The sequence below is a fragment of the Danio aesculapii genome, chromosome 23 (assembly GCF_903798145.1).
Source record: "Danio aesculapii chromosome 23, fDanAes4.1, whole genome shotgun sequence".
Classification (NCBI taxonomy): domain Eukaryota; kingdom Metazoa; phylum Chordata; class Actinopteri; order Cypriniformes; family Danionidae; genus Danio; species Danio aesculapii.
This window is the reverse complement of record NC_079457.1, coordinates 2,326,698-2,354,197: the sequence shown is the minus strand read 5'-3', so window position 1 is coordinate 2,354,197 and position 27,500 is coordinate 2,326,698. Positions and strand designations below refer to the sequence as shown.

Genomic DNA, 27,500 nt, shown 5'->3' with positions numbered 1-27,500 from the left:
GTCCCCCGAATCAAACGTCACACAACCCGTCACACAACCCGCCCACTTCAGTGGGAACAAAAAACTCAAATTATAACCACAAACACAACCTGGCATCACTACGAGAGCTGGAAGATGGAGAACACCAAAGCGATTGCTTTTTTACTGTTTGTGGTCTGTTGGTGTAAGGCCAGACAGCGATCCCTGGATAAGGACATTCGAGTTCGGCGGCATTTACTTCGAACACAGATTTTTCTTAGTGAGTTGATCAAGCGCGATAGCAAAACAAATGTAAGGGAAGAAAGCATCTTGTCTCTTCTTTACCTGACAGGAAAACTCCGCCTTTGTACGTAACCCCGCCCCGAAGCCCCAGTTGGCCCTCCTTGGCCCAAGGTATTCAGCGGGCCGAAAAAGGCCGGACGCTGGCCCCAAGGAAGCCCCGCTTTGGCCCGATTACGCCCCGGAGGTGATAGTGGAAACGCGACTGGCCTTGGCTCGCCCTGGCTCGCTCGCTTTAGGTGCGATAGTGGAAACGCGGCTATTGACTGTCTTTATCTGTCGACATCCTCTTTCATCAAATCACTCTGCTGTCTTCGTTAGTTTCAAAAACACAGATTCCTGTACAACACATAAAAATACATTTAAAAAAAGCTTATATTCACTCAAAAAAATATTTAACCCCAAAAGTTAAACTTTATATATCAGATTCAGAATCAGAATCAGTTTTATTGCCAAGTGTGCTTCACACACACAAGGAATTTGTTTTGGCTACAGAAGCTTCCAGTGTACATGAAGAGACAAGTGACCAACACAAAATAAATATGAAAAAATAAAATAATAATAATAAAAAATGATGAACATTAAACAGATGCGGTTAGTGAAGAAACCTGGATGTTGAGTTGTGTGTACAGATTGTTATAAATATACAGGTTATAAGGTGCTGTGTACAAGTGCGAATGTAGAAGGTATTGCATTGTATATTGATATAAGGTGCTGTGTACAAGTGCGTATGAGAAAGTATTGCACGTTTATTGCACAGTAGGGGAATATTTAACTGTTCATAAGGTAGACAGCCTGAGGAAAGAAACTTATATAAAGCGCTATAGAAATGAACACTACCTGGCACACATTCACACACGTCACTGTTACATTTAATAATGTCAAGCATCTATTAATCATAATTCAACATTTACTAATGCATTATTAAAATCCTTAAAAATAAAATTAAAAAATAAAGATGAATGTCTTTATTAATAATCAAGGTTATTCAAGGTTATAAAACCACCATCGTTTTCTGCAATACCGTTCCTAAGGTATGTGTACGATTTTTTATTTACATTTTATTTATTTTATTAGGACAGCAGTATCTCCAGCAGAAAAGATATCCTAAGATGCCGTTTTAAATTGTGGAGAAATCAGTGTTTTGGAAACAAATGAAGACAGCAGAGGTCAATGATTCATTTGAGTTGTTTATCCTGACATGTTTACTGCTAGAAAATATATGAAATGTTTCACAAAATAAAGTATATTGTGTTTAAAGGGGAAACAAGTTGTTTTTTTTAGCCAGACATTTAAAAAGAATTTCAGACTTCAACAGAGTGTCAAAATCTTGATGCTTCTGTGGGTCTCGTCTATCAAATCTGAGATTTATTTTGTATTCTCTATTGGATTGAGATCAGGTGATTGGCTGGGCCATTCGACAGCTTGATTTTCGTTCTCTGAAATATTTTAGTGCAGTACTCACAATTCCGTGATATTTTTAATATTTATTTATAAATTTATAAATTTAATTATTAATGAACTAACATTAACAAAGATGAGTAAATACTGTAATAAAGGCGTAGTTCATTGTTTGTTCATGTTAGTTAACACATTAACTAATAAAACCTTAATTTACATATTATACACTAAAAAATCCCTAAATTTGCATTTTTTTTGTATTTTTCAAATCATGTTTTGTTATTACAAATATTCTTTTTATTTATTTTGTTATTTGTTATTGCTTTCCACATTTATTTCTGCTTTTAAATTGCATTATGGGATCTTGATCTTTCTTCACAACAACTTTTAACCTTTAATAAGTGTGAAAAAGCTACTTGTATGGACATTTTCAATAGATTGAATGAGTTTGTGTTGTATATTACACTACAGAAACCTTGTAATAAACTGCAGCATATTTTCTGTCATTTTACACCCCTCTATATATTATCTTTTATACATTATATAATTTTAAACAACTAAAATGTGAATGAAAGTCACCTTGTTAAACTGTAGAGTTGAATTTTCAACCTTGAAAGTGGACAGAGCCGAGATCAACATCCCATAATGCAATTCACAACCATAAATAAGCCAAAAACACAGAAAATATGAATTTTATTACAGTATATATACCCTGACACACACACAAACACATTCCCAGACATCATAATTAAGTTAAACCGGTCTGCTTTTCGAGGTGTTCAGCTCTTTTTTTGTGTTGTATTATTTCCAAGAAATACACAGCAGTCGCATTAATTAACCTGAAACTCTGACACAACAACAGCACAGAGCGGCCTCCGTGTAGCGTCCACTAATGCCCCGTGTTCTCCTGCGGCCGCTCATTATGAGACTTTCATTTGTCCTCCTGTAAGATCAACAGTATCTGACAGTGTCCAAATAAAGTGGACGCGTCCAGCAGCGAGACGGATGAAGGAACGGCTCCTAAATCAGGGTGAGCCATGTCCCGCTCTCAGCGCAAGATTTACACCAGTCTTTGAGGTTTTTTACACGTCCGTGCGACAGGAAGAGCTCATAAAACAGACCAAAGTCAAACCAAATAATTGGAAGCTTTTGAGTGTGGAAAAGTCATCTCGTGAGCTCATGCTATCAGAGAGAGAGAGTGTGTGTGTGTGTGTGTGTGTGTGTGTTGGGACTTCACAATATATGGTTTCTGCATCGATATCGCACTGTGTTTCCAAAATCGTGCTGCCCTATAGTGTGTGTGTGTAAGTGTGTGTGTGAGATGTGGTGCTGGTGAAGTTAACCAGCTGTGTTAGTTAATCTGGTGGGCTGGTCACCCGGCTCAAGTCTATTGTGGGGGAACAATAGAGCGGCAGAAGAAGCTTACGGCTCTCAGAGCACCAGCGCTGCTCCTCAAAGCACATAAAGAGCTGCTTCAGTATGGTGAACTCCAGAGAAACACGGTAAATCACTGTGTGTTTCTGCACAGCTGCTCTCGCTGAGGCAAACCCAGGACATTTGGCTTTCAAATGCTGCGTTCTGCTCTTTTGTGTGTGTGTCTGTGTGTGCGTGCGTGTGTGTGTCAGAGGTTAATAGACTAAATAAACCATAAAAAAACACCTGCATCGCTTAAATTCAAGTTGACTGAGATAAAATGTGCTTTTATTTACTGCTTTACTGGAAAAAAAAGGGAAAAACTTAAACTATTTTAAAGTTTTGTTTTTCAAACTTAATTTATTGCTAAAACTTAAAGTTAACTGAGATAAAACTTGCTTTTATTTCTGCTTTATTGGGAAAAAAAGGGAAAACTTAAACTATTTTAAAGTTTTTAAACTTAATTTATTGCTAAAACTTAAAGTTAACTGAGATAAAACTTGCTTTTATTTCTGCTTTATTGGGAAAAAAAGGGAAAACAAACTATTTTAAAGTTTTTAAACTTAATTTATTGCTAAAACTTAAAGTTAACTGAGATAAAACTTGCTTTTATTTCTGCTTTATTGGGAAAAAAAGGGAAAACAAACTATTTTAAAGTTTTTAAACTTAATTTATTGCTAAAACGTAAAGTTAACTGAGATAAAACTTGCTTTTATTTCTGCTTTATTGGGAAAAAAAGGGAAAACTTAAACTATTTTAAAGTTTTTAAACTTAATTTATTGCTAAAACTTAAAGTTAACTGAGATAAAACTTGCTTTTATTTCTGCTTTATTGGGAAAAAAAGGGAAAACTTAAACTATTTTAAAGTTTTTAAACTTAATTTATTGCTAAAACTTAAAGTTAACTGAGATAAAACTTGCTTTTATTTCTGCTTTATTGGGAAAAAAAGGGAAAACAAACTATTTTAAAGTTTTTAAACTTAATTTATTGCTAAAACTTAAAGTTAACTGAGATAAAACTTGCTTTTATTTCTGCTTTATTGGGAAAAAAAGGGAAAACTTAAACTATTTTAAAGTTTTTCAAACTTAATTCATTGCTAAAAAATTTAGTTAACTGAGATAAAACTTGCTTTTATTTCTGCTTTATTGGGAAAAAAAGGGAAAACTTAAACTATTTTAAAGTTTTTCAAACTTAATTCATTGCTAAAAAATTTAGTTAACTGAGATAAAACTTACTTTTATTTCTGCTTTACTGATTTAAAAGTATTTTTTCCAATTTAATTTATTGCTAAAAATTAAAGTTGACTGAGATAACATAGTTTTATTTCAGCTTTACTGCAAAGAACCGAAAACTTAAATTACTTCAAAGTAAGTTTTCAACTTAATTCATTGCTAAAAGTTTAAGTTTACTGAGATTAACCACTTTTATCATAGTTTTAATAAGTTTTCTGCTTAAAAAAAAAGACACGTTGACACGTACTCCAGTGCTCAAGGGGACCCGAGTTCAATTCCCACCTCGAGGTCCTTTGCCGATGCTTCCCCTCTCTCTGCTCCCAACACTTTGCTGTCAATTCTCTCTTCTGTCTTATCCAATAAAGGTGAAAATCTCAAATAAATAAATGTGAAAACTGTATATTTAAGTTGACTGAGACGTTTTCTGCTAAAGAAATAAACTGAAAATGTAAATTAGTTTATTTTTCAAATTAATTCTTTGCTAAAACTTTTGTTGACTGAGATAAAACGAACTTATTTAAATATTTAAAGGAAGTTTTTGTGTGAACTTAATTCATTGCTAAAAGTTTAAGTTGACTGAGATTAACCACGTTTATCATAGTTTTATTAAGTTTTCTGCTTAAAAGATAAGACACGTTGACCCGAGTTCGATTCCCACCTCAAGGTCCTTTGCCGATGCTTCCCCTCTCTCTGCTCCCAACACTTTGCTGTCAATTCTTTCTTCTGTCTTATCCAGTAAAGGTGAAAATCTCAAATAAATAAATGTGAAAACTGTATATTTAAGTTGACTGAGACGTTTTCTGCTAAAGAAATAAACTGAAAATGTAAATTAGTTTATTTTTCAAATTAATTCTTTGCTAAAACTTTTGTTGACTGAGATAAAACAAACTTATTTAAATATTTAAAGGACGTTTTTGTGTGAACTTAATTCATTGCTAAAATTGAAAATAATGAGATTTTCTTTGGTTAAAGAAGCTGAAGTGATTTGTGAAGTTCATCTGGTGTTTTCGTTTACCAGTCAAAGACAGTTTTATGACAATAAAAACTGACGAAATGTGCAAAACATGACAAAAGTACCTTAAAATAAATGACAACCTTTAACTAAAAATGTATAAATGACAAAATGATATCTAGCTACATATTAAATAATCCTTTAATAAGTGCTTTGTTTTGTAACATGTTTAAGGTTATCAATATGAATGTTCAATGGGCTTTTACAGGCATAATCAGAGGCGAGTTTTTCAAAGTTCAATGGGTTAAATTGCAAATGCACTACAGCATCAGATCATAAACAATAGTAGCAAATAGGTTTACTAAACATTTACCAAATAAATAAATACAAGAGTTTTTAAAGGGCAAAATAATTATAAAGAAGTTATAGTAATCCTTAAACTAAGTAAATAAATCAATAGATAGAGGTAAAGGAAAAAGGAAGAATAGGGAAACGTCATACTATTTCTGTGTATTAATATTGGTGACTCAATATTGTTTTACTTTTTTTAATATTCCAAGCCGATGCTTTTCATTATTATTTAGTTTAATGTGAACAAATAAATAAATAAAATGACACAAAAAACAAGAGAAACAGCATAGACATATATTTTTAAAACACCCAACAGTGTTACTCAAACTTTAACAAAATGAATGAACTAATAAAAACTACACAGACATTTCTAAATAGAAAATAAAAAATGACAAACATTACTATATCTATGAAAATCAATATATATATATACACACACACACACACACAAAACTAATGCAAAATGTTATTATAAATGGTAGCAGTTCTTTAGTTCTTCTAAAATTAGTGTGTGTGTGTGTGTGTGTGTGTGTGTGCGCGTGTGCGTGTGCGTGTGTGTGCGTATGTGAATGTGTCTGCGTATGTGAATGTGTATATATATGTGTGTGTGTGTGTGAGAGAGAATGTGTGTGTGTGTGTGTGTGTGTGTGTGAGAGGTGGTCTCGATCTCCATCAATCCTGTTAAACAGATTGTTCTCAGCAGTGAGAGATAAAGCGGGATTATCATTGGCTGTGACCTCCGACCTCTCCATCTTTTTCCTCTTTAAGGGCTTCTTCCTCAATCTCCTCAACTCAGATTTGCGCTAAACGGATTAAAAGTTAAAGGACCCGTTTCTTTTCTCATTCACACTCAATCTGCTTTTGATCCGCTTCTCATTCACACTGCTCACTTCACTATTGGCACTGCGCATCAGAAGGGAGTGTTTTTACAGATGGGGATGCTCTGTTTCTGCACTTTATTCACTTGGGTATTTATTATACAGCCGGAGAGATAAGTATTGAACACATTATGTTTGTTCCTGGGAATAATATTTCTAAAGGAGCTGTATACATGGAGTTGAAGCAGATTTTGGTAAAAACCCAAACAATAAACACATAAAAATAAAACAAAACATCTGAAAAATGAGTTGTGTGTAATAACAACAGAATGACAGAAGGAGAAAGCACTACTGAAATGTGTTTAATAGTTTATATAAAGGCTTTTTTAATGATGGCACCTTTAAAGACGCCTCTCATATGGAGAATGAAGCCTCATGCATTGCTCAGGTGTGAGTTTCTCACAGACTTTAACAGAGTGTCAAAATCTTGATGCTTCTGTGGGTCTCGTCTATCAAATCTGAGCTTTATTCTGTATTTTCTATTGGATTGAGGTCAGGTGATTGGCTGGGCCATTCTACAGCTTGATTTTCTTTCTCTGAAAGCGTCTGAGAGCCTCTTTGGCTGTGTTTTGGAACATTGTCTTACTGAAATGTATACCCTGGGTTCATCTTCATCCTCCTGCTAATGTAGATGTTGGACTGAAGCAGCTGATATTGATTTACACTGAGGAAGAGCAGAGGGTTGCTGAAGAACTACTGAGAGATTTCAGCTGCTGTCTGGGCTTTCACTGCCCAACTACACCTTCCTTTCTTCATGTGTTCAACACTTTTCACTGCGTCATTTCATTTTATTACACACAACTTTATTTGTAAACTAATTAGATTTATTCTCTTTGCCTATATGGATTTCTTTGGTTGTTACCAACATCTGCTGAAACTTTCAAGTCAACAGCATCTTCAGAAATATGTTTTCTGAGAAAAATGATGATGTGTTGAATACTTATTTTCCCCACTGTAAGTCTGGTTACATTTTTTCAGTTCATTGAAAACATATGTACATATAGGGCTGAAAATAATATAATATCAATATACAGTTGAAGTCAGAATTATTTGCCCCCCTGTTTATTTTTTTCTGTGTAACGGAGAGCAGATTTCTTCAACACATTTCTAATCATAATAGTTTTAATATCTCATCTCTAATAACTGATTTATTTTCTCTTTGTCATGATGACAGTAAATAATATTAGACTATATATTCTTCAAGACACTTCTATACAGCTTAAAGTGACATTTAAAGGCTTAACTAGGGTAATTAGGTTAACTAGGCAGGTTAGGGTAATTAGGTGAGTTATTGTATAATGATTGTTTGTTCTGTAGACTTTCGAAACAGTATATAGCTTAAAGGGGCTAATAATATTGACCTTAAAATGGTGTTTAAAAAATAAAAAACTGCTTTTATTTTAGCTGAAATAAAACAAATAAGACTTTCTCCAGAAGAAAAAATATTATCAGACATACTGTGAACATTTCCTGAATCTGTTAAACATCATTTGGGAAATATTTAAAAAAGAAAGAAACTCAAAGGGGCTAATAATTCTGACTTCAGCTGTATATCACATTAAACTGTTACACTTTGTTACACTGCATAACTATTCATTTAACTACTGAGTAATACAGTATAAATTAATTGCATGCAAAGGAATTGATGAACTAAATTAGCCGTAGTGTATGAGTGTGTGGGTGTTTCCCAGTACTGGGTTGCAGCCGGAAGGGCATTCGCTGTGTAAAGCATATGCTGGAGTAGTTGTTGATTCATTCCACTGTTGGGACCCCTGATAAATAAGGGACTAAACCGAAGGAAAATGAATGAATAAATATATATTATATACACACCACACACAGGCGACGCGGTGGCGCGGTAGGTAGTGCTGTTACCTCACAACAAGAAGGTCGCTGGTTGGAGCCTCTGCTGGGTCAGTTGTCATTTCTGCATGGAGTTTGCATGTTCTCCCCATGTTGGCGTGGGTTTCCTCCACAGTCCAAAACACATGTGCTATAGGGGAATTGATGAACTAAACTGCCCGTAGTGTATGTGTGTGTATGTATGGGTGTTTCCCAGTACTGGGTTGCAGCTGGAAGGGCATCCGCTGCATAAAAAAATATAAGTTGGCGGTTCATTCCACTGTGGCGACCACAGATTAATAAAGGGACTAATCAGAAAAGAAAATGAATGAATGAATAAATGAATGAATGATTGACACCACACACACATAAAGTTTTCTCACATTAGAATCACTGTGTTACACATTGGGTTACTCTATGAGTGTTTCTAATACACTGGCTGATTAGCTTGTCTTACCAGTGTCATAATATTTCTGAATTGTTTTTTTTCTTCTTTTAGATAAAGAAGTGATATTAACTTTATTGTGGATTGTTTTTGTTTGCTAATAAAGCAGATATGAATGAAGAAATATGTTTGACCATAGAAGTTTTCCCAGCTTTGACAACTTCTGCGTCTCCAAACCCTGAAAATGTGAACGGTCATGATATCTTCTGTCAGTACTGAGTTTGGTTTGGTTCAGGGGAGTTTCGGGTTGCTTTGCTTAGCGTTATTTGAAGGAAACCCTGAGTGTGTGTGTGTGCGTGTGTGTGTGTGTGTGTGTGAATAGAGTCTGTAGCTGCCAGAGTGTTTGTTTTGGAGAGCTTGTCAAGCTTGTTAGCGTAATTAAACCGAGAGCATCTGGAACACTGCCTAATTAAGCCATCCTCAGCCAATCACATGCCTCATTACCTCTCATCCAATCAGATGCCAGGTGGGAGGAGCCGGAGAGCCAGTCGTTTTGTGTGTGTGTGTGTGTGTGTGTTTGTGTTTATTTAGAAAGGACACCCAGATTGATGATGTTTGTTTTTTGTTGTTGTCGTATTTGAACTGATGGATGGCGCGGTGGCTCACTGTCACCTCACAGCAAGAAGGTCGCTGGTTCGAGTCCTGGCTGGGTCAGTTGGCGTTTCTGTGTGGAGTTTGCATGTTCTCCCTGTGTTGGCGTGGGTTTCCTCCGGGTGCTCCGGTTTCCCCCAGTCCAAACACAGTGCAGTAAAACATAAAATATGGGGACAACACTACAATAAGACTGCAGCGTGGGGGTTTAATAGATTCTGTCATTTGTTTATTGCTGTTTATTTAGTGTGTGTGTGTGTAAGAGAGGGAGTGTGAGTGAGTGTGTGTATGTGTAAGAGAGGGAGAGAGTGTGTGTTTATGTGAGTGTGTGTTTACGTGAGTGTGTGTATGTGTGTGTATTGTGTGTTCATGTATGTGCATGTGTGTGTGTTTGTGTGTGTGTGTGTGTGTGTGTGTGTGTTTGTGAATGTATGTGTGTTTGGGAGTCTGTGTGTGTGTGTGTATGTATGTGTGTGTATGTGTGTGTGTGTGTGAGTATGTTTGTGTGTGTGTGTGTGTGTGCGTGTGTGTGTGTGTGTGTATTCTTGTATGTGCATGTATGTGTGTGTGTGTGTTTGTAAGTGTGTGTATATGTGTGTGTATGCAAATATGTGTGTGTGTGTGTGTGTGTCCTTCATACATTAATATTCTTTTCAGCTCAGTTCCTTTATTACTCAGGGGTCGCCACAGCGGAATGAACCGCCAACTTATCCAGCACTTGTTTTATGCAGCGGATGCCCTTCCAGCCGCAACCCATCTCTGGGAAAGTGTGTGTATGTGTGTTTATTTATGCAAGTGTGTTTATAAGTGTGTGTTCTGTAGTCTGCGTTCGTGTGTGTGCAAGTATGTGTGTGTGTGTGAACTGCTGGATCTTCTTCAAGTTCTCATTCTGTCAGTCTCACTCTGTAATTAGCGAAGAGTTGATTAGAGGTGTGTGTGTGTGTGTGTGTGTGTGTGTGTGTGTGTGTGTGCGTGTGTGTGTATGTGTATGCGTGTGTGTGAGTGTGTGTCCAGTGTGAGCTGTAATTTTGCTGTTCCGCTTGACGGACACTCAGGAATGAGCAGGAATTCTGCCAGCGTGCTTGTGTGTGTGTGTGTGTGTGTGTGTGTGTGTGTGTGTGTGTGTGTGTGTGTGTGTGTGTGTAATAAATGAAAATGTCACTCGATCACTCCTCTGGCTCTGAACTCTCTCCTGGGTATGATTGTGTTTTCACTGGAAACAATGGAAGAGAGAGACGGACAGACAGACAGAATGCTGGGACGTTTCCCGCTCCTCCCAGCTTCTTCCTATTCTTTGTGTAAAAGCGTCCGCGCTGGTCAAACTCGCTGCTGTTTGACGTGTCGCGTTCATCAGGACACATCAGATGGAAAGAGTTTATAGGTTCAGATGTGAACCGGGGCGTTGAGAAGTGCTAGCGCTGGTGTTTTCACAGCATTAGCAGACGGAAACGCTCATCATAAACACATCACACTGCGGCGGTGGTAAATGTGGATCAAATCAAAGACACTCAAATCACTGCTATGATCAAGTGCCCACTTCTAATTACAGGACTTGATTTGTTTTAGGCCTGCACGATATTGGGAAACTATCTGACAGTGATATATTTAGTCTTTTATGCAATATATAGACTATTGTGAACTTATTAGTGTTGGGCTGTTATCGGCGTTAACGCGAGACTCTTATCGCGTGATAAAAAATATCGCCGTTAATCTGGGTTGGGTTGGGTGTAGGGATGCACATTTCTGTTAATTTTGACAACCGACAACCGCTGCTGGTTAACCGAATATTAACCGTTATCTGGTCAGATTAATCTTAAAATATTATTTATTTTAATAATAATTGACGTGTCTATGTTGTGTGACACTTAGGCTTGTGCCGGTATTCGGTAATGCGATAAATCACGGTAATGAATATGCACGATATTGTTATCGCGGGCACTTCAAAATACCGTGAAGAATAATAGATCCGAATTTATATTCTTAGAACGCGCCTTAGCTTATTTTCCATCAACCGCTTGAAGAAACACTGCGTATATGCTGCGCAGAACTGATGCGCACTCTGATGTAAACAATCCCCACATGTAGAAGCACTGTGTGCACACAGCGCGCGCCGCCGCTGCCACCGCACTATAATCCTCACACGAAGAAGAAGCATGGCGGAAAGAGGAACGCTGCCGACAATTTATCCCCCTTCAAAAAGGGTAAAGTCAGAGGTTTGGAAATATTTTGGGTTCCAAAAAAATGCAGAGGGATTGCTGATCGAAGACGGTTTCCCTTTGCACATTCACTTTGATATAATTGCTCAAGTTTACTTTTATATTGTGTATTGTTTTATTTATATTTATTTGTATTTAAATGTTTGAAGTACTTTTAGTTAATTAAAAAGTTATTAAAGTTACTAAGTTGACGAAACTGAAGTTTTTTTGTGTTTTTTTTACCTGTTTCTCTAGTAAAATTACAATATCGTGATAATACGGTATACCGTGATAAAAGCTCAATCAATTAATCGCAGCATGAAAATATGATACCGGCACATGCCTAGTGACACTTTAAATATTGCATTTTAAAATACTGATTTATTTTATCATGCGAACAGCAGCACTCAGAACATAACAGAGCATCTTCACGCACCTGTAGTGTTTCCAACAGCATAGAGAAAAAAGAATAAACTAAATAAAAAGAATAAATTAAATAGGCCTGCCGTAGATATTTTCACGTAAATATTTTCACGTAAAGACTACGTCGAATAGTTCGGACTGCTGAGCGAATCACTGGTACAACCCTTCCTACTCCCCAAGAACTGTACTTATCCAGAGCGAGCAGAAGGGCTGCCAAAATCACCCTGGACCCCTCACACCCAGCACACTGCCTCTTTGAACTGTTACCTTCTGGTCGACGCTACAGAGCACTGCGCACCAGAACAGCCCGACACAGAAACAGTTTCTTCCCTCAGGCAATCCATCTCATGAACACTTGATGATAATAATTGTGGAGCCAACATCACTACTTGCTATACACTTTTATACACATATACACTTATTTAACAACACACTTTACATGCCAATTTGCACATAACAGCTGCTCATATAACGTTGTATATAGTAATAAACACGTACATACACTTGTCAATCTGTATATTTGCACTCACTACTTACTTCTATTTTTTTAAATATATTTATGATCTGTTTTTTGTCCTGTCTCTGTAATCCTGTTGCACTGTAGAAGCTCTGTCACCAAAACAAATTCCTCGTATGTGTGAACATACCTGGCAATAAAGCTCTTTCTGATTCTGACGTAAATGACAAATTTAGATCACAGAGCGAAAACACGGACTGAATCCTTTTTTAAGAACCGGTATATGCTGTTTGTCCAATCATGTTTTTTTTCTTCCGTCAAATAAAAATATCAGGCTACCTCAAATCGATCACTCCACGGGAAATATGCATAAAATAATGCTCCACTGTTATTATTATTTCACAAACCTCTATCAACATTTTAAATAAAAGTCATTAGATTAAAGATGTCTTATGATTATGACTTATTTCCTCCGTCTCACTCACGGTTTACGTGCGCGCACTGCATGTGATTAAAGACAATGACAATGAACCTTAAGGCTCATACGTTGACTTTTAGTATAACAATTTTGTTGTTTACGTATGATATTGCATTAATTTGCATACATGTTTTATAAGCTGTAAAATGAAAGCCTCAGTTTGGTGCGGAGTTATCATTATACAAAAATCAAGAAAATTATTGGATTTGTTTGATTCTTAGATTATGTAGGCTATTTTAAAACCTGATGTTATATAAGAACTGTTAATAACTGTAATTTTACAAATGGAAAACAGCTTGGTTTGTTGGTTTTTCACTAAATCATCAATAGCCTGTTTATTAAGTTAATGAAAACTCATCAAACCTAATGCGCACCACACTGCCTTTGTTTACAAAAAATAAAAGAAGCGCGGTGCTCTTTTGTATGTCACTAGGTAACGACTGAATCAGCTGGTCTATTGTGCGTGAGTTGTGTTGCTGTCGAAGTTATAATTGTCATTTTTAGCTATATTGTGATATTCAAGATCTGTAAAGTCATACAGCTCTGGATAACTTGAAACAGCGAGCACAAGTCTCTCCTCCATCATTAAAAGTTCGCCGTAGTCTTCTTAACAACACAAACCCTGCTGTCACCTCAACAGAAACCCCGCCTCTGCTTTCATTTGATTGAACAACGAAAAAGACGCATTCAATTAAATTCCCCTTTATTTGTATAGCGCTTATACAATGTAGATTGTGTCAAAGCAGCTTCACATAAAAGGTCACAGTAAATAGGAACAGTGTAGTTCAGTTTGTAGTGTTTAAGTTCAGTTCAGTTGAGCTCAGTTCAGTGTGGTTTAATAATCACTACTGAGAGTCCAAATATTGAAGAGCAAATCCAACGATGCGCAGCTCTACAGATCCTGAACCATGCAAGCCAGTGGTGACAGCGGAGAGGGAAAAACTTCACTAAATGGTGAAAGTAAAGAAATAAACCTTGAGAGAAACCAGACTCAGTTGGACACGACCATTTTAATTTCTCCGCTGGCCAAACGTCTTGTGCAGAGCTGCAGTCTCAGTGGCGGAGGCTGGAAGTTGGACCTCAGCGAAGACTCGTCTGTCTCTGGAGCGTCACAGGAATCAGTCTCATGTTCTCCACTCCTCCATGACCATCACAGTAGTTGTTCAGGATACGGCCTGGTCCAGGATTGTGGAAACCTTGGGATCATCTCGTCGTTGGTCTTGGATCGAATCAGTGACTCTGCATAGTCTGAGGGCCTCAGGAAGAGTATCCCCAGGTGGAAATGGAGAATAAAGAAGATAATTAGCGTAGCTGATGTTCACAGTGTATATCAACAAGATGCAGAACCTGTGTGGAAGCCCCCTAAGTGGTGCACTAAGTGTATGCTTTACTGAACAGATAGGTCTTTAATCTAGTTTTGAATTGGGAGAGTGTGTCTGAGCCTCGGACGTTATCAGGAAGGCTATTCCAGAGTTTAGGAGCTATAAATGAGAAGGCTCGACCTCCTTTACTCGACTTTGCTATTCTAGGTGCTACCAGAAGCCCTGAGTTCTGAGATCTTAAAGAGCGAGTTGGATTGTAGCGAAAATATAAAAGCAAAACATCAGTAGGCCATTTGTAACTGAGAAACGTAAGCCTCTGGCCTTTAAATTGCCTCTATTTGACTTTCAATAACAAAAATATCAGTATTCACACTGGTTTATAAGGGAAAAAATGATATAGGCTATTACAATTTACTACTTGCATGTTATTTGTTATGCTCCATCAATAGTGTGAGGATTGCTGAGAGGCGAATCAGTGAGACTGTCTTTGTTTGTGGAGGACGGATTACAAATTTGTCCATTTTGGTCAGCTAAGGCAGTGGTCCTCAACCTTTTAATCACCACGCACCGGTCAACCCTTTTTCTGCGGTTTAACAATTTTACTGCGGGGGGTTGGGGGTGTTTCGTAGCTTGCTATGCGACCATCAACCGTTTTTACAGAGGATGACAAAGTGACAAAACATTGCTGTCACTCAGATACAGGTTTTATTTATGGAGAACAGCACAAAGGATGTAGGTGTTTGTCTGAGAAAATTAGTCTTACTGCAATGACTATTCCACACAAGCTGAAGCTGATCGGTCAATTCTTGTCATGTGACTCGCGGTGCGCTCGCAAGTTGGAGTTCATTGGCGCGAGTGCGTCACGCCGCTTGTGGGCGCAAGCTGCACACCTCCATTGGAAACAGCAAACTTGTGCAGACTCTAGAAATACGCGATATGCGAACAGCCCCTATAAGGCCGCCGTCATTTCTGATCTCCATCAGTTGATCTTCTTTCACAGCCATGCTGGATTCACCTAATTTATTGACAGGTGGGTTGCGGATCTATTCCTTGGCAGTTCGTGGGTCTTTCACTGGCCCTTTTTCCCTTAGCAAAGAAACTTTCTAAAGACGTCTGTTTGTTACTCATTCTGCTGCTTGTGGGTTAAATTTTTCACGCTCAGGTGACCGAGACGTAAGCGAGAGAATACGCTCATTTTTCAAAATAAAAGACTTTTCAAAATAAAAGCTTGTTCAGACTCAGATACTACCAATTGATCCACAAACCGGTGGTTGAGGACCACTGAATAAAATGAACTAACGCAACATGATCATTCTCCTTATTATCCACTGCTAAGATTTTTTCAAATATGACGCGACCCCCCACAAAGCTCGCTGAGGCCCCCTTGTGGGCCGCGACCCCCCTGTTGGGAGCCGCTGTAGTAGATGATCTAAAAGTGTGTGTCTCTGTGTGTGTTTGTTTCTCAGAGGTGCTGATGAACACCAAGCTGGAAACATCAGATCTGAGATGGACCATCTACCCCAGCGGTGACCCTGAGGTGATGCACACACACACACACACAAATCTCACACTTATACACACACTTATACATCACAAGTTTATAGACTCAGACCCTCTCTCACACACACACACACATACAGACACTCACACTGTTTCACATCTAGCAACCTGACATATATATGTATATGTGTGTCTGTGTGTGTACGAATGCAAGTGTGTGCATGTGACTGAGTAAGAGAGTGTGAGTGCCTGAGTATTTATATATATATATATACACGCACACACAGACACACACTCATACACATATGCTTATAGACTCAGACTCTGACTCACTCACATACACACTCAGATACTCACATGCACACATTAGCACTCATATACACACTCATACACGTGCACACACTTATATGCACACATACTAATAGACACTCTCTCTCACACACACACATACAAATACACTCTCACTCACACACACACAACCACATATATTCATTCATTCATTAATTTTCCTTCGGCTAAGTCCCTTATTCATCAGGGGTTGCCACAGCGGAATGAACCGCCAACTTATCCAGCATATGTTTTACACAGCAGATGCCCTTCCAGCTGCAACCCAGTACTGGGAAACACCCATACACACTCATTCACACACACACACACTTGCCAATTTAGTTCATCAATTTCCTTATAGCGCATGTTTTTGGACTGTTAACCATTGAGCCACCGTGCAGCCCACACACACACACACACACGCACACACACACACACACACACACACACACAAAACTTTGATGTGAGGTCAGTGGTGCTTCGTGTTGACTTTAACCTGGCGTGTGGGTGTGTGTATAAGTGAGTGTGTGTGTGTGTGTATATATATATATATATATATATATATATAGATAAGCAACACTGACTAATACATCAGCTAACATAAAAAGTGTGAAGACAGCCCATCAAAGTGTCTGGATTAAACTAAAACCCCACTCACAGAAGATGAAGATGCCATGAAGAGTTATTATTATTGTTCATCTGTGTTTGCCGCTGTTCAGGGTTTGAACATATTTGAATCCCAATTAAATTACTGGGTAAAGCAGAATTTAACCTAATTACTGAGCACAAACTCTGGAATCTGGAACTGAAACACACATCAGCCTCGTCTACTGGAATATTCCTGAACACACACACACACGAGCCAGTCATGCAGTGGAAAATGAAGGGTTTTATCCGTGAAGAACCGATTGACTGATGAACCATAATTGATGATGTCATTCTGCATGACGCACATTCTGGCCACAAATCAGCTTTGAGTGGATCCCAGAGTTTCTTGGGTTGTTTTTGATGCACGATTTTGATTTTACATAGATGTGTGTGTATAACAAAGTCTTTATACACACATTAAAAAAAGAAAAACAAAATGTGACAACACTTTATAATAGCTGCACACTATGAATCATTTATTAAGCATTAGCATCTAGTGAATTCATCATCTGTTAAACATTAACTCTACATTATTAAGTGTTAGTAAGCAGTTTATAACTGCAGCTACAAATGCTGTATTCTTGACTTACAAACATATTTATAATGTGCTTAATACTTGTACTTTCATACTTTGTGACTGGTTGATTTTTCATTACTAAATTCAGTATCGCATTATTTACAAACTATTTGTATTTAAGAGTTGGAGGTTTTTAAGATCATTCAGAATGAGTTAGTAAATGATTAATAAACTATTGAAATTAACATATCTTATTATGGTTATATATATCAGGCATATAGTAATGATTACTTTGTATGTTAATAAATGCTTTATAAACTCAACTGTATATGTATATGTAGTTTTGTGAGCGAATCTAACGTGAGGACTATTAATGCTTTATAAATCCCTTATAAATGACTATTAAAGGCTTGGTACTGTATCAAATGAACAATAATCTTTACAATCTTCTCTAAAAAGTAAAATGACTGTGCAGTTTAAACATTGCTGAATAACAGGAGTGTCAAAATACGACATCAACAACGTATTATAACAACAACAATATAATCATTTAACAATATAATAAGATGCCATGTTTAAACTGTACAGTTATTTTATTTTAGATATGATTATAAAGATTTATTTTTCATTTGATGAGGTTTCATTTGTGCATCTTGATACGAATGATACCAATAGAATGAATAATGTAATTTATTGTTTCCTGTTTAGTATTTAAAAGTCATTTATAAGGGATTTATACAGTATAAACAGTCCTCACTTTAGATTAGCTCACAAAACTAGATGAAGTTGAGTTAATAAAGCATTTATTAACATACAAATTAACTATTAGTATGAATAATAACATATATGAATGTTAATTTAAATATTTTATTAATCATTTACTAACTCATTCTGAATGGTCTTACAAAAAAAACAACAACTATTCTTAAATAACTGGTTTGTAAATAAAGCAATACTTAATTTAGTAATGAAAATTACATTATTAACTAAGTATGAAAGTACAATTATTAGCACTTATTAAGCAATTATTAAGCACAGCATTTATAGCTGCAGTTAAAAACTGCTTATTAAGGTTTATTAATGTAGAGTTAATGCTTAACAGTTAATGAATTCACTATTTGCTAATGCTTAATAAATGATTTATAGTCTGTAGTTATTATAAAGTGTTACCGAAATTATTTTACTTACCAAACTGGCAAATTGCTTGCAATTTGCTATTATGCTTGTTTTCAGGAAAAGCTTTTGGCATATTAATTCTTAAAATAAGACAATATGTTTTACTTGTCTAGAAAACACTTCTTAGTTTAGGATTTTGTAGAAAAAAGACACAAAATCTACATAAGAAAAGCATTTTTTGGCTGTGTTGACTTTAACGCCGTGATTCCTGTATAGTTATGGTTGCTTCCATTGGTGCTCGAAAAGTTGAGAAATTCCCAACTTCTACAGCGAGCAACGCCACTGAAGCGGCGACGACGGATCCACAATTCAGTTCGGCAGCGCCTGACGTCACCCATTCAAAGTGAATGGGAACCGTTGACGCCCCCATGTGAATGGGGCGTTAGTCCCTGATTATGCGAAGTCGCCACAGCGGAATGAACCGACAACTATTCCAGCATATGTTTTACGCAGCGGATGCCAAACTCATTCACACACTCATACGCTACGACCAATTTATGCGGAGGAAACACACACCAACACAGGGAGAACATGCACACTCCACACAGAAATGCCAGTGACCTTCTTGCTGTGAGGCCACAGTGCTAACCACTGAGCCACCATGCCGCCCAGTGTATTATCATGTACAAATCTGCATGTTCTCCGTTAACCCAGAAACAAACTTCATGTCAACTCTTGATTTCTGCTTGTGTTGTGTCAGTGGGAGGAGATGAGCGGTCTGGATGAAGAGGGCAACAGCGTCCGCACCTTCCAGGTTTGCCCGATGGACAGTTCTGTGAGCCATTGGCTGCGCACACGCTTTATTCCCCGCCATGGCGCGTCTCAGGTGTACGTGGAGATCCGCTTCACCATGATGGAATGTTCCGCCATGCCGGCCAGCTTCCGCACCTGCAAGGAGACCTTTAACCTTTACTATTACCAGAGCGACGAGGACACAGCTAGCGCCACACACCCCGCCTGGATGGAGAACCCCTACAGCAAGGTACACACACACACACACACACACACACACATACACACGCAGGATAAATGGAGCTCTTGTGTCCCAAAAGAAAGAAGCGATTCTGAACCACCTGAAATGAGTCGTCAGGAATTCCGGCTTTACTTCCTGTGCAAAACTATGTGGGTTTGTAACACTTTATTTTGATAGTCCACTTTAGACAATGAGGTCTGCTTAATATACAGAATTCAGAATTAATGGATTTTTTAAGTATTTCCTGTTTAACAGAGCAAGGAAATGTTCACAGTATGTCTGATAATATTTTTTCTTCTGGAGAAAGTCTTATTTGTTTTATTTCGGCTAGAATAAAAGCAGTTTTTAATTTTTTAAACACCATTTAAGGTCAATATTATTAGCTCCTTTAAACTATATTTATTTCGATAGTCTACAGAACAAACCATCATTATACAATAACTTGCCTAATTACCCTAACCTGCCTAGTTAACCTAATTAACCTAGTTAAGCCTTTAAATGTCACTTTAAGCTGTATAGAAGTGTCTTGAAGAATATCTAGTCTAATATTATTTACTGTCATCATGACAAAGAGAAAATAAATCAGTTATTAGAGATGAGTTATTAAAATTATTATGATTAGAAATGTGTGGAGGAAATCTGCTCTCCGTTAAACAGAAATTGGGGAAAAATAAACAGGGGGGCTAATAATTCTGACCGGTATAGTATGACCTGTGTATGCACATCCGCAATAGTCAGATCACAGCATATTCAATGTAGTGTGACCACGGCTTCAATCGTTGTTGAGTGCAGTGTTGGGGAAAGTTACTTTAGAAAGTAGTGCATTACAATATTGAGTTACTCCCCAAAAAAGTCACTAATTTACTTAGTTACTCTATGGAAAGTAATGCGTTACTTTAGAGTTACTTTTGCATTACTTTTCCTTACCTGGCTAAGGTTTAATCTCTTTCAGAACTTGCAGGTGTTTTTATTTCTGCATTTACCAGCACCTGCATTTATCAGCTCTGCATTTACCAGCACCTATGTAACCTACAGCTTCATTTTCCTTTACAAAATGTGGAATCAAATTATATTTTGAGAACTTTCTGAGCCCGGAGCTACACATGTTGTGTATATACAGATTAATAAAAGCGTGTACAGTAATGTGTTTGCTGCTTTTGTACATTTTATGTTATTATTTTAACTAAATTCACTGTTCGTTGAGATGAAGACTGCAATAAAGCCTAAGAGTGTTAACATGAAATCATTTATATTAAGGCAAAAACTGATTTTAAACCTTTTAAAATGTAAAAAATCCCCAAATCAGAATAAATCTTTAAGCTTTATACATCATAAATTTCTTCACATGGCCTTAACAAATGTGTAGATCGTTTCCCAAATGAGAAATAATCGTACTATATTACAAAGCAGTAGTGGCTTCTATAGTAACGTTAGACAGCGGCTGCACCTCCTCAACAATAAACGCAAGAACCATTTTATTTAGCTTAGTCAAACTAATTGTTTTACCTAGAGAGCGTGAACAGATGTCAGTCATTTGTTGTTTAGCTGGAGGTGGGATGCGGGTTTAGTGCTTCGCATCCGGTTTTGTTTGGTTTTTTTGATGTGGTGTTTCTTGCTGTTTTACTTACACATAATCTACACTTAACAACAATCCACTTCTTTTCTTCCATGAGTTCAAAATAACAAGAATCCATTGCAAAAATGCAAGACTCCGCCTGGCGTTGTTTCTGTTTCTGACTGTCTGTAGTGATGACAGGCGATTCGCTAATGAATCATTTGTCATAACCAGATCTTCTAAGTCAGGGGTGCCCAAACTCGGTCCTGGAGCGCCGGTGTCCTTCAGATTTTATTTCCAACCCCAATCAGACACACCTGGGCTAACTAATCAAACTCTTATAGGCTTTCTAGAAACATCCTTGCAGGTGTGTTGAGGCAAGTTGGAGCTAAAATCTGCAGGACACCGGCCCTGCAGGACCGAGTTTGGACACCCCTGTTCTAAGTGAACCAGTTGCACCAGCTCATTAAATTGAACGGAGTTGTTGTGAAATGGTTTGCGTCTTCAGTACTAACATACCGGATACCCCCTCTGACTCAAAATAAACCCATATCCTGAGTTATTCAGTTACTAGAACAGTACACTGACTGGTCTACTGTGAAAAAGGAGACCTGATGATAATGAGTGTAAGTAATCTGTCTGTTCCCTCGCAGCATGCTCTCTTATTTAGTGTGTGCTTCATCCTGATTAGGGTTATTTTTATTCCTCAATATATATTGTAAAAGCCAATTAAGCAAGGTAAAAAGTAACTCGCGTTACATTTTTCTAAAAGTAACTCAAATAATATTACTTATTTTGAAAAGTAATGCGTTACATTACTCATTACTTTGGAAAAGTATTATTATTACGTATCTTATAATGCATTAACCCCAACACCGGTGGAGTGTAATTTGGTGACTGTCGCTTTAAATTCTAATGAGATTGTGCTTTTTTCAAAAGTGGGCGGAGCTACAAACGCCTGTGTGTCAGCATAGTGGCAGAATGTGTCAGTCTATGGAGACTCCTGTTGCTGTTCTTTTTAAAACTCCACATTTATAATCCTCTTAGTCTATGCTAGAGTTGCACGGTTTACTGGTACTATGGTTGTATCGTGATACTATGGCTCTAAAATGCTGGCGGTGCCACTCTAGTTTCGTAAACGGTAGTATCGTCATTAATGGTCTATCTACAATAGCTAATGTTGCATGTGGAAAAGTCAGTAAATTGCTCACACGCTAGTGCAACAATAGACCATTTTATTTGAATAGTCTGTGGAGCCTTTTATGGTAACCTATTGCACGTTTTCTAACGCTTCAGTTCGAACACACGTCTGAATCGGTTCATTTCTGTTCCTGTTAATATGATTTATTAGCGACTGCGATGATATCTTTAAAATAACGACTCTCAAAGTTACATTTTGGATTACTTTGGATTGTTACCTGATAAGACTGAGAAAAAAAATTGCTGAAAACCCCAAAATAGCAACATAAAACGTTGAAACACTTCATATATTCATATATACTTTCATATAGCCTAATTTTGTTGGAAAAATGCTGTTTTGCAACAAATTTCATTCATTTCATATAATTTGTATTTTTATTTTAATGTATTTTGTTGGTCATTTATCTACAAAATAAACAAAAAGAATGAATAAATTTTTAAGGTGGAGGGGGTGCAAATAATACTTCTGGGCCTTAAGGGAATTATGAATTCAAGGAGGCCTATTATAACATAAAATATAGTATTTCTGACAATTTTCTTTATAATTTGAGTTATGATTTACACTATCGCAATACTAATTGGCATGATGATACTTCAGCGGGTATAGTATCGTAAGAGTAATTAAGGAAATCGTGACAACCCTAGTCTATGCTAAGATTATCTTCAGAAGCTCAAGCACTCTTAATGGCCAGACGGCTGCTTCTCACTCACGCTGTTTATGCTAATGAGGGAGAGATGGACATTAGTGGGCGGAGCTTTCCCCCTCTGATGACACGTACAAAAGGAGAATGTCAATCAAAGTGTTTTCTGCAGACATTTGATTATAAACAATACAATTAATACATGTTGACCATTAGATGCTGGAGATATTCACACACTGCTGACACACTACTGGGTTTAAAAGTGATTTTTGCATAATAGCTCCACTTTAATTAAAAAAAAATTGACAAATATCTTTCCAGTCACAGAATAAGCAATAGGTAATAGACAATCAGACAATTTACCATGGTTTACCGTGAAACCATTAATTCAGTAAGTGGATATTGTGTCATTTTGGATACAACTATTGTTATTTACAGTTAGATGGATGTCTAAAGTCAACTATCGAAATATGGTGTTTACCCACATTTGCATAATGCCAGTCTATAGTCTCATCATAGTCTCCCTGTTTTGACCCTCAAACCCTGCAGTTGTAGGTGAGGCTGGTGGAGTTTGGTTCATGTGTTGACATGTTGAGGAAATGCAGTTTTCTGCTGGATTGATACGGTAAATCTGACATCATCGTTTGCTCTTCATTCCATTGTTTACAAGTGCGGAAGAAGAGCCAAACACTCTGAAATGGTAGAGGATGTTTGGTTTGGCATAAGATCCAGACCGATCTCAGCAAGACTGTAGATCTGGCCAATCAGAGCAGAGCAGGGCTGTTTGAAAGGCGGGGTTTAGAGAGACTGAAAGTTACAATGTTTGTGGAACCTGCTGCTCATATAAACTAAACCTATAAAACTGAAAGAGCGAGCTTTAAGATAATACACTGCGGCCACTTTAATTTAATTCTAGTTGATATTTAAGTTACTTACGTTTAGATAGTTGTTATTAAATAAATGATAATAAATAAAGCAAAATAATACTGTCAAAATGAAAACAAGATTATTTCACTAACCTCATTGGCAGATTATTTTACTTAATTTTGGCACGCTATTTCTTAAAACAAGACAACAGGTATTGCTTGGATAGAAAATGCTTCTTGATTTTAGGGTTTTTATGTATTATGACTAGAAACAAGACAAAAACTCTAATGCTGTGTTCACACCAGATGCAGAACTAAAATAAATAAATTGCAATATTCACGCATAAATAGACGTGTGAACATTTTGAGTTCACTCGCTTCATTCGCGCGTCTAATTCACTTCACTTTCTGGGCGGGGCTTCTGTCTGCCTCATGACTGTAGCTTCGTTGCTAAATGGCTAACATGGATTTTATTGAGAGAGTAGCTGTGCTTTATGTGCTTTAGGAATGCTGAGAAACAGTGTAGATTTATTTGGCGATGAGTCGACTAGATAATTTCAATTCGATCCAAGACCAATAAAGAGATGATCCCAAGGTTTCCATATCCTGGACCGGGCCGTATCCTGAGCAGCTACTGTGATGGTCATGGAGGAGTGGAGAACATGAGACTGATTCCTGTGACGCTCCAGAGACAGACGAGTCTTCGCTGAGGCCAGCTTCCAGCCTCCGCCACTGAGACTGCAGCTCTGCACAAGACGTTTGGCCAGCGGAGAAATTAAAATGGTCGTGTCCAACTGAGTCTGGTTTCTCTCAAGGTTTTTTTTTCTTCACTTTCACCATTTAGTGAAGTTTTTTTCCCTCTCCGCTGTCGCCACTGGCTTGCATGGTTCAGGATCTGTAGAGCTGCGCATCGTTGGATTTGCTCTTCAGTATTTGGACTCTCAGTAGTGATTATTAAACCACACTGAACTGAGCTAAACTGAACTTGAACACTACAAACTGAACTACACTGTTCCTATTTACTGTGACCTTTTATGTGAAGCTGCTTTGACACAATCTACATTGTATAAGCGCTATACAAATAAAGGGGAATTGAATTGAATTGAATAATGCCAGAGGTGCACCCAGCTCTATAAGTTTATCAACTCCTCCAGAAACTGTACCCGGATGACGGAGGCTTTCAGCGGTGCTTCAAACTGAGCCTAGCCCAATTCGATGAGCTGTTGTCCGGTGTCTGCCAGAGGATTTCCCCTCGAGACACCAACAACAGGTGCCAAGTCATAATCACTCCCCTACAAGAGCAAGTTCATGATTGGTTAACGCAGCGCGAGTGTCCACAGAAGGTCAGATTCTCCACCTCGTGTGATTCGCGCGATACGCACATTAAGCTAAATGAATCGCTTAGGAATCACGTTATTCGCGTCTTTGCATTGACTTAACATGTAAATCACTCAGGCTTGACGCTTCATCCGCGGTGTGAACGCAGCATAAGTACTAAAAGCAGCATCTATAAGTAATTCTATGATATGTATCTTTATTAAAGTTAGTAACTGTATCATTTATTGTGCCTGAATGCTTTAATCTCTCTTAAAATGCTCTTAAAACACATGCAGATGATAAACTTCCACTTCAGTCATGGTTAAACTCAAATCTCACTTGTGGTTTCTGCTCAATAATAATCCCAATTATTGTAGTCTCGTGCGAAATCAAGGCTGAAATGCAGCACTAACCCAGATTAAATACAGTTGAAATCAAAATGATTCACCCTCGTGTAATATTTCCCAAATGATGTTGAACAGATTTTAGGAATTTTTCACAGTATTTCCTCTAATATTTTTTCTTCTGCAGAAAGTCTTATTTGTTTTATTTCGGCTAGAATAAAAGTTTAATTGTTTTAAAGCCATTTAAGCTCAATATTATTAGCCCCCTTAAGCAATATTAGTTTTGGATTGTCTCCAGAACAACGACTTGCCTAATTACCCTAACTTTACCCTAATTACCCTAGTTAAGCCTTTAAATGTCACTTTAAGCTGAATACTAGTGTCTTGAAGAATATCTAGTCTAATATTATTTACTGTCATCATGGCAAAGAGAAAAGAAATCAGTTATTAAAACTATTATGATTAGAAATGTGCTGAAGAAAATCTGGTAAACAGAAATTGAGGTAAAAACAATATTCAGGAGGGCTAATAATTCCGATTTAAGCTGTAAATAAATCCTGACAGTAAATGTTGTCTTGCAGGTGGACACCGTTGCTGCTGACTTCCTGTTGCGTCGCGGCGGAGAGAGGAAGTCCAATGTGAAGACGGTGCGTGTGGGTCCGCTGTCTAAAAAAGGCTTCTACTTGGCGTTTCAGACTCAGGGCGCGTGCATGGCTCTGCTGTCCGTCAGGGTTTTCTTCAAGAAGTGTCCTGCCGTCTCCCGTGCCTTCTCCTCCTTCCCGGAGACGCTCCCTCATTCGCTTGTGCAGCAGGCGGAGGGCGTGTGCGTGGATAACTCCGCCCCCACGGGACAGAACACAGCCCCACCCACTATGTTCTGTGGGGAGGACGGTCAGTGGGTGGGGCCTCCGTCGTCTACATGTGCCTGTAAACCAGGATATGAACCTGTCGACTCTGACCGCTGCAGGGGTGAGTAACGCATATGAGGTTACGTATGTACAATGGTTACGATGAAAAATAAGTCTCTGATGTGGCTGGAGTGTGTGTGTGTGTGAAGTTTGAGCTCAAAATATCACACAGGTAATGTTTTCTATCTCTGAATCTGACCCTTTCAGGCTTTGATCCTAATTGTGGCATTTTGGTGACTGTCGCTTTAAATTCAAATGAGATTGAGCTCTTTTCAGAAGAGGGCGGAGCTACAAATGCCTGTGTGTCAGCATAGTGGCAGATTCAGAAACAGGATTAAAGTTGTCTGTGTGAGAAAGTGTGTGAGAATGCGTCAGTCTATGGTGTAGAGGTCTGCGTGGGACTGATGTTTTATTCCGCACCCGTCCGCTCCCGCTGTATATTCAGTCTTTGTTCACCCGCTACCCGCCAAATTTAGATCTGGTTTCCAAAATCTCACGTTTAAATTGGGTGCCACCAAAAGAGAGCGATAACAGATGAACCTGTAGGTTGTGAAATGATTGTAGGCTAAATGTCAGTTTTCTTTGCCCCTTTGTGATGAGACATGAGTGCTGCCTTAAACCTGAGGTTCCAGTCTTCTGAAGCTGGTCGCACACCAGATGCGCTGCACAAATGTCAATTGGAAGTAACATTTGCCGGACACGCACATTCGCATGTTATTTAAATTAAAACTATTCAGAGGCGCTCTGTGGCACAGCAGAAACATGAACAGTGTCCTGAGTCGTCGTAGATGCGTGCCTGTGTGCATACCCTGATAGAAATCTATGTTTAGAATTCTAAAATGCACGGCGCCACGTCATTAAATTGATTTATTTCCTCAACATTCTACACACAATCACCCATAACGACAATGTGAAAAAAGGTTTTTGAAATTGTTGCAAATTTATTCAAAATAAAAGCTGATCAATCACATGTACATCAGTATTGACAGCCTTTGGCGTGAAGCTCTAAATTGAGCTCAGGTACATTCTGTTTCCACTGATCATTTTTGAGATGTTTCAGCAGCTTCATTTGAGTTCACCTGTGGTCAATTCAGTTGATTGGATATGATCTGAAAAGGCGTACACCTGTCTATATAAGGGCCCAGGGTTGACAGTGCATGTCAAAGCACAAACCAAGCATGAAGACAAAGGAATTGTCTGTAGACCTCCAGAAAAGGAAGGTTACAGAAACATTTCTGCTGCTCTGAAAGTTCCAATGAGCACAGAGGGCTCCATCATCCGTAAGTGGAA

At 37.9% G+C, this 27,500-nt stretch overlaps 1 protein-coding gene across 1 annotated transcript in view; it reads left to right on the top strand.

Moving 5' to 3' along the window:
* The window catches only part of ephb4b (eph receptor B4b), a 61,959-nt gene that overhangs the window by 4,150 nt on the left and 30,309 nt on the right, over positions 1–27,500 (top strand). Inside the window, exons 2-4 of the mRNA XM_056448867.1 lie at positions 15,705–15,775; positions 19,107–19,388; positions 25,884–26,271. Of these exons, the coding sequence (XP_056304842.1) occupies positions 15,705–15,775; positions 19,107–19,388; positions 25,884–26,271 (741 nt within the window). The remainder of the gene's footprint in view (positions 1–15,704; positions 15,776–19,106; positions 19,389–25,883; positions 26,272–27,500) is intronic.